The sequence below is a fragment of the Ursus americanus genome, chromosome 2 (genome assembly GCF_024610735.1).
Source record: "Ursus americanus isolate L20-20 chromosome 2, mUrsAme1.1.p, whole genome shotgun sequence".
NCBI classification, from domain to species: Eukaryota; Metazoa; Chordata; class Mammalia; order Carnivora; family Ursidae; genus Ursus; species Ursus americanus.
This window is the reverse complement of record NC_142128.1, coordinates 253,680-261,795: the sequence shown is the minus strand read 5'-3', so window position 1 is coordinate 261,795 and position 8,116 is coordinate 253,680. Positions and strand designations below refer to the sequence as shown.

At 65.6% G+C, this 8,116-nt stretch overlaps 1 protein-coding gene across 1 annotated transcript in view; it reads right to left on the bottom strand.

The window, feature by feature from the left end:
- Positions 1-572: 572 nt before the first annotated feature.
- Positions 573-8,116, bottom strand: part of FAM20C (FAM20C golgi associated secretory pathway kinase) — a 44,205-nt gene continuing 36,661 nt past the window's right edge. Inside the window, exons 6-10 of the mRNA XM_045813243.2 lie at positions 4,488-4,668; positions 3,793-3,902; positions 3,562-3,643; positions 2,177-2,236; positions 573-1,576 (exon numbers count right to left, since the gene is read on the bottom strand). Of these exons, the coding sequence (XP_045669199.2) occupies positions 1,327-1,576; positions 2,177-2,236; positions 3,562-3,643; positions 3,793-3,902; positions 4,488-4,668 (683 nt within the window). The 3' untranslated portion in view covers positions 573-1,326. The remainder of the gene's footprint in view (positions 1,577-2,176; positions 2,237-3,561; positions 3,644-3,792; positions 3,903-4,487; positions 4,669-8,116) is intronic.

The window sequence follows — 8,116 nt, the reverse complement described above, 5'->3', positions numbered from 1 at the left end:
CTTATGTTGGCGGCTTTGCAAGGTGCCGGGATCACGGAAAGTGATGGTCCTGGGGCAGCGGAGGGGCTCTGACCCCCAGAGCTCTCTGCTCCCGGGGATTCTCCGGGCTTTAGGTCAGCCCTCAGCAGCGTCCTCCTCTTGGCAGCCCTGGGGCTGGCCTGTCATGGTGCCCTGTGTCCACACTGCGCCCCATGCAGGCGACAGTCTTGGGGACCCTCCAGGCGGGGCTCCCAGAGGAGGATTCAGGCCCCGCGGCCAGCAGGGTGGACTTGTCCCAGCTCCACTGGGCAGCCCCGGTGTGCCCACTGGTGCCAGGGCTGTGTAGACGCGATGCTACCCTCCGGGACTGGCCTGTCTTCGGGGACCCCCACCCAGCTCCGTCGGCGCCTGCCACACCAGGAGTGGGACAGTGGGTGGCTTGCATCCTGCCTCCTGCTTCCCAGCCACGGCCACAGACAGCCTGTGGCAGCTCGAAAGCTGAGCCGTGGCTACGCCCAGCTCCAGGCCTCACGTCTGTGGCAGGTGGGTGGGTGGCAGCGGAGCTCAGGACGTGGGGGACACGGACCCCAACATACATTTGCTCTAGTTTTATTGCACTTTTATCACATTGCAAACTATGCCACAAAAATGCTGCAAAATGAAGCCTGCTGCCGAGGCCCTCGGAGGGGCCCGTGTGACGTATTTACAGCAACTGTCAAAGCAAAGTCAGAAGACGGGCGGCACCCTCGGCTGCCAGGGAAGCCCCGGGTGCTGCTGGGCGGCTCTGAGAAACGGAAGACGTGGTCGCTGACGTTGCTCTGGAACCGGGAGTCTGTCGACCGGCCGAGACGCCGTCGGGAGCCCGGGTGCCCCGAGCCGAGACTGCCAGCCGTGTGGCTGCCGCGCCCCCAGGAGGGAGGAGAGATGGGAGTCTGTTCCAAGTTAGGTCCAGAGTGTGCGCACGTGGCGGGAGTCCAGCCGCAGGGGCGCGGCCCCCGTGCGCGCATTTGTAGGTGGTCTGGGGTCTGCATGGGTGTCCCTCTCTGTTTATATACATGGACACCACGTATAAATACAAAATAGTAAATAAAGGCTTCCTTTCCATACAAAAAAGGTGGGTCGCCCCCGCCGCCAGGCCGCCTCGTCCATGAGCTCCGAGCACCCCCTCCCCAACCTTCTCTGGGCTCGCACACGAACACAGCGAGTCGTGTCGGACCCACTGCCGAAGGACCTCCCGTTCCCGCCGTTCCCGGACTCCAGAAGAGGCCCGTGTGTGGCTGAAGTCACTGAATTCACAGCGTGGACGCGCGTGTCCCTCCTCCACGGCAGGCCGGCGGCTCTCGGTCACTACCTGCTGGGGGGCACTCTGTGCTCGGGGCCCAGGTCGTCCTCCACCACACTGTGGGGCCCGTCCTTCTCCACGCAGTCCCTGATGGCCTGCAGCACGATACGCAGCCGCCGGTCCAGGGCCTCCAGGTGCGGCCGGTACAGGATGGGGGCCACCCGGTCCTTGCGCAGGGACTCGGCCATCAGCAGGCTCAGCCGGTACTCCTCCTTGGCCAGAAGCTGCAGCCGGAGGTAGGTGGACTTCCTGACCCTGCGGGGACAGAGAGCTCAGGCCCCCGCCTCGGGAACTGGGGACAGGGGTGGCCAGCTCTAAGTGGGCGGTGGTCCCAGGCCGGTGCCCAGCCTGCTCCGGCCCCTGCCTCTCGGCGCCACGGTGAGGGTCCTGCCTGGCGGAGCAGGCGGCCGTGTGAGGCCTGGCGGTGCCTGCGGGGACCCGATCATCCAGCAGACACGGGGCGGGAGGGACGGCCTACGCGTCCGGGAGACAGAGCCCAGCTCAGCTCCACACACCTGCCCCGGGGAGGGCGCAGCTGGCTCCGCCCCAACCCTAAAGCCCCACAGGGGGTTGCAGCGAGTGGCACGGAGCGCTGGGGGCGTCAGGACGGCTGTCTGAGCCTCAGTGTCTTCACCTGTAAGACCAGCCGTTACGGCTGGCGTGAGCCGTGTGCCAGGAGGGGCCGTGGAGCCGGAGCTCGCACTGTTCAGGCTCGCGTGCGGGCCTGCTTGCTGCCGTGCCGTGGGAGTGGGGCTTGGGGGTCGCCTTCCCCTCTGTGTCACGGCTGGCAGGGCCTGGGGACTCTGCCCAATCTGTGGCTGGGCTGGGGCTCCCGGGGGGGTGGGGGGGCCATACCTGCAGCATTGTTGTAAAGGCACCAGAATGGACAGCTCGTCATGGGAGTATTTCCCAAACCTGCCGAAGAAACGCAGAATTGCTGAAGGTGCGCCGTGCGGCAGGGAGAGCCTGCAACTCGGCACAAGGGGGACCCGAGCCTGCAGCGGGCAGCGCCCCGCGTGTGCCCTGCTGGAGCGCCACGGCCACGGCCACTGCACAGGGTGTTCCCCAAACCCTGCAGTGTGGCCTGGTCCCTGCTGTCCTCCGCGCCCGGGCTGTGTCCCCCCAGCACCCTGGCACCGTGTCGCCAGCACCCCTGGTACCGTGTCCCCAGCGCCCTGGCAGTGTGTCCCCAGCGCCCTGGCTCCGTGTCCCCAGCAGCCCTGGCACTGACCCTGGCACCGTGTCCCCAGCGCCCCGGCACCGACCCTGGCACCGTGTCCCCAGCAGCCCTGGCACTGACCCTGGCACCGTGTCCCCAGCAGCCCTGGCACTGACCCTGGCACCGTGTCCCCAGCAGCCCTGGCACTGACCCTGGCACTGTGTCCCCAGCAGCCCTGGCACTGACCCTGGCACTGTGTCCCCAGCAGCCCTGGCACCGACCCTGGCACTGTGTCCCCAGTGCCCTGGCAGTGTGTCCCCAGCGCCCCGGCACCGTGTCCCCAGCGCCCTGGCAGTGTGTCCCCAGCGCCCCGGCACCGTGTCCCCAGCGCCCTGGCAGTGTGGCCTGGTCCCTGCTGTCCCCAGCTCCAGACGCAGGGTCTGGGACGAGGGAGGCCCCTGAACACAGCCCGGTGTCCTGGCTGCTGTGCTGAGCACACGCTCACGGGTGCGGGTCTGAGGCAGGCTGAGTGGAGAAGGCACCCGGGTGGGTCGGCCAGGGTCCAGCCACAGCGCTGTCTTCTGCAGCTGGGAATCCGTGGCCCCCGCACATCAACTATGCAGGTGTACGTCAGGGCATCTGAGCACAGCGGCGTTAACCACGTAGGAACGGCGGGCCCTGAATGCACACCCGTGTCCCTGCATGCACACCGGGCACATGGCTCTCCTATGTGGCCCGGGACTGCCCAGGGCCCAGCCAGCAGTGTCCACAGGCCCTCTTTCTGGGGCAGGGAGGGCTACTTGTCCCAGCTAGCCAGTCCCACGTGACCACGTGAGGGGTAAAGTGCGCCCCACAGCCCTGCCCTTCCGGGCAAGCCGACTCTCCGGGCCTCAGTTTCCCCAGGGCAACACGAGGACGTAACAGGACCCAGCACCCAGGGGGCCCTGAGGACCAGGAAGGGGAACACTCTAGGGACTTCCTGCCGACGGGAGCTGGGGGCCAGGGGCCAGTGCCCTGCATCACACACAGCATCCCCGGAGCCCAGTCCTCCCGGGTCTGGAAGAGCAAGAACACGGCTCACCCTCTCCCATTGTCTAAGTGGATGATAAACGTCTCGTTCCCGAACTTCTCGAAAGTCTCGTAGTGATGGCGGTCCATGTTCCCTGTGGAGAGAGGCAAGCTGAGAACTCAGGGCTGTGTCCGTTCCCCATGCCTGACCCTGCACCAGAGCCACAGAGCAGAGCAGGCGCTCGGCCGCAGCGGGGTCAGAGGCGGGCGGAGCTCCCGGTGCAGGCCAGCGCGGCCAACGTACCCATGAGGAAGTCAAAAATGGTCATGTCCATGATGTCCAGGACGCGGTGGCTGCTGTCATAGGGGGGTGTCTGCTTCACCTCCTCGCAGTAGTCGGGGTCCACTTCCCACCTGCAGGGGAGCCCGTGTGAGAGGACAGGGAGGCCCGAACCAGCTCAGCACAGCAGGATTACTGCGGCGAGGACGGGGGTGCAGAGACGGGTCACCACAGAACAGTGCTGTCGGCTGAGGCTGCGTTAACGGGAGTATGGGCTGGAAGGGGATCACGCCATGTCTGGAGGCCGCCGTGAGCCCCAGATGCCAGGTTTCTGGAGGGTCACTGTGAGGAAACACCAACTCCCAAAGACCCGTCCACGGCTGTCTCTTTTGCATGAGGGACAAGAAGGGCAAGGAGTGAGAGCGGAGTTCTGACCCCGAGAGGCCGCTTCTGGACTGCAGCGGGCCGGCCAGCAGCCCTGTGGGGGGCGCATCTGGTTCTCAGAGTTAGGGAGCCCTCGTGGCCATCTGTTCACGCAGGGGTGGTCTCGCCCACGCTGGGGGCCGGCAGAGCCGGCCGTGCCTCCCTCCCTGATACTCCTTACGCCCTGCGGCCGTCGGCAGGCCTAAGGCCCCCACGCACAGTGGGCAGAAGCCCCTCAGACCCCGTAATGGAAGGAGGATGTGGCCCCGCATGCGCTGTGCCCGTCCCACACTCACTCTGCCTTCTTGCGCTTGTGGTACGAACGCCGCCAGGGGTTCCGCCACGTCTTCCTCTTGGCCAGGGACAGGTCCGGCAGGAAGGCCGCCAGTGAGCCCTCTATCTGGTCGGGCTTCCCGCACAGGGCGTGCTCCGTGGAGCAGTAGTAGGAACACTCGCCGTAGAAGCAGATGTTGTTGGCTGGTGGGGGACAGGCAGCTGGTGAGTGAGAGCGGCACCCTCCATGCCAGCCCTCCCCACACGCCCGTCTGGGCCGGCCCCGTCCACACCGCCCGTCCGGGCCGGGACCCCGTTCACACCGTCTGTCCCATGGGCCGGGACCCCGTCCACACCGTCCGTCCGATGGGCCGGCCCCGTCCACACCGCCCGTCCGGGCCGGGACCCCGTCCACACCGCCCGTCCGGGCCGGGACCCCGTTCACACCGTCCGTCCGATGGGCCGGGACCCCGTCCACACTGTCCATCCAATGGGCCGGGACCCCGTCCACACCATCTGTCCGGGCCAGGACCCCGTCTGCACCGTCCATCCGATGGGCCGGGCCCCTGTCCGCACCATCCATCCAATGGGCCGGGACCTTGTCCGCACCGTCCATCTGGGCCGGGTCCCATCCACACCGTCCATCCGATGGGCCAGGACCCTGTCCACACCATCCGTCTAGGCCGGGCCCCCGTCCACACCATCCATCCGATGGGCCAGGACCCCTTCCACACTGTCCGTCTGGGCCGGGACCCTGTCCACACCGTCCATCTGGGCCGGGCCCCCGTCCACACCGTCCGTCCGACGGGCCGGGCTCACCCACTTTCCCACACTGAATCTCACAAGTGGCTGCACCCGTGGTACAGAGCACCGAGGCCCAGCGCGGGGGCTGAGCTGCCTGTGGCCGCACAGCTGGGAGCTGGCGTTAGGATCTCACACTGGCATCGACTGAAATTCTAGAGCCGTGCTCAGTGGCTGGAAAAGGCATTCTCAGCGTGAGTGAGGAGAACGTCCTGGAACTGGTGGTGATGCGGCCGGTCACGGAATTGTACACTTCAGACGATGCATTTCATAAAAAAATAAAGCAGGGCAAATATAACTCGATTTAACCACCACGTATATGCACGTTTCTTAAAGAAGAATAAAATGGCTTGGTCGTTGGGTTGCCAAAAAAGATGGCAAGTTTTGCGGTACGTGACTCAAATCCCAGCTAACACGGGTCACCCACAGAGCGTGCGTCTCCTGCGGCCCCGTTTGCTGACTGGCTGCCAGATGCCCCGGCCCGCCCTCCCTGCTGGTCGGGGACACGACGGCACTTGTGTGTTTCCCGATGGAGCTCACGTTCTCGTGTTCACTTACTCCGTGTGTTTGCGGGGAGGCCCTGCGGAGCCTGCGTGTGTCGGGGACGGCGGTCAGAACGGCAGGCACCACGCACAAGCCCCTTCCCACCTGTGCAAATGGCCAGTTCCCCAGATGAGGGGTCTCCCCTCCTGACCACGCCGAGTCTCCGTGTCTCATGATCTGGGGGACACGGAAGGTGGCGCAGGGGCTCCCACCGCGCTGCCCTCACACAGCGAGCCCCCGCCTCGATCACCGGCCTCTCCCCCTCCCCGGGACCTCGCGAGCCCAGAGCCAGCGCTGGAGGACAATCCCGCGAGGATGCATCTGTGATCTCGGCTGCGTGTTGACACGGTGCATCCACAGCCCACCGACGCACAGAACAGCCGTGGCCGAGGCAGCGCTCCGCCTTCTGGAGGAAAATCTTCCTCTGATCCTGTCGGCGGGAGCCCTGTCCCGTCTCAGTGATGACAGTCGGGGTAGTCGGCTGCAAAACCTGCCGTCCCCGCACCCCGGGCCACCTCCTCCAACAGCCGAGAACCCGGGGAAGACAGGCCGAGCAAGGGCCCGGTCTCCGTGGAGCTGGCGACACGGGACTCTGTGAGGCCTGAGGGTCGAGACCAGGAGCCTTTCAGGAACCTGCCCGGCAGGAAGGTGGGTCCGAAAGAACAGGACGCTCGCGGTCCTTGTCCACCCTGGATGGCTCTGAAGAGTGGGTGGCCGTCTGGTGGGGCTGGAAGGCTGGGGAACCACCGTCACTCAGGAGTGGCCTGAAGACACCCAGCCTGGGACTCCCCTCACTCTCCATGTGCATTTAAATGGGACGCTGTGTCCACAGTGTGTGGGCGAGTCCCTGGGCCCATCCAGCCACCCTGGCCCATGGGGCAGGAAAAAGAGCCGGTTTAAAGATGTGGGTGGGGGCCGAGTGGCTGGGAGGGGGCAGGAGGGGTCCCCGGAGCTGCTCACGTTCTGCATCTGGTCCTGGAGGCGTTTAGGCAGGTGGGCTCCCCTTGTGGAAACCCCAGGATGGGTGCACCGTCCAGCACGGATGAGACGTCCCCACAGAACTTTACCAAAACAGGGCAAGGACTTCGGTGGGGCCCAGCACAGCCGGTTCTGACCCAGCCTGCCTCTGCACCGCTGTGTGGTAGGGGCGCTTAGCTGCTCTCCTGAAAGGGAGCTCCACATCGGACACCATCCTCTGTACTGCCCGGGCCCTGCCTCTGCCACACAGACCGCAGCTTGCCTGAGCTCGGCCCGCCTCCCGGGGCACCAGCCCTCCCTCTAGCCGCTGGCGCCCGGCTGGGCTGGGCAGGAGGGCCGTCGGCACCTTGCACATTCCCTCCAGCTCCCGGCTGGCACCAATTCCCCCACCGGCTGCTGGGACTTTCCCCTTTTAGAACGGATGCCAGACAGAACCACTCAGGCCTCTGGAGGTGGAAAGGATGTCCGCCGTGGACTAACCCCTCCAACGTGGCCGGCTCTCGAGCAAAGCTCAGCCTCTGTGGCAACGTTGCACCTGGATGGTTCTCGAAGTGCAGGCAAGGCCAAAAGGCTGCACACGCGTCTGAACAGACTTCGTTTGCTAGAATGGGGTCAAAGCGGGCTCCCGCCACCCTGTTGCTTTGGAGAAGCCCACACATTTGTAGGGCTTTCGGGAGGAGATCCGGCGGACAGAGCGGGGCTGCGTGTCAGAGCTGCACGCACAGCTGAGAAGGCCGTCGGGCGCCAGGCACCAGGACCGGGGGTCCAGCCGTCGGAGTGGTGCGACAGAAGATTCCGGCAGTCATGGTGCCAACTGCAGGCATCACGGCGACCACCACGGGGCACCCGGTGCACGGAACGCCAAACCACCAAGTGGGACAGCCGTGTGCCTTAACCTGCTCAGACCAGTAACGGACTCGTCTGTTGTTCATGAGGGATCCGCGAGCCTTCCCCCACACCCGCTGTGATGGGGTTCTGGACGCTGTGGCTGCACGGCCCCTTCTCCGAGGGCCCCAGCCAGGCTGCCTGCGCCCTGGCGAGCACCTCCAGACCCAGAAGTGGGCTCCTGAGGGGAGGCCCCTCTGCAGCAAGAAAGCAAAATACAGAAACTTCTTGATTTGTTTGTCTTTCTTGACACTTCAAGCTCCAGCTCCTCCCCTTCGTTTTGGGCAAGTTACCAAGTCGCCTCCGTCCGGGGCCCAACGACAGACGGCGGGATGAGCAAACGCCGTGGGTCCATCCGGAGCTGCAGGACTCTGACGTAAAAGGCAACGGGCCGGACCCCACACGCCACGCGGCTGACCTCAGAACGGCGCCGTTGAGCAACAGA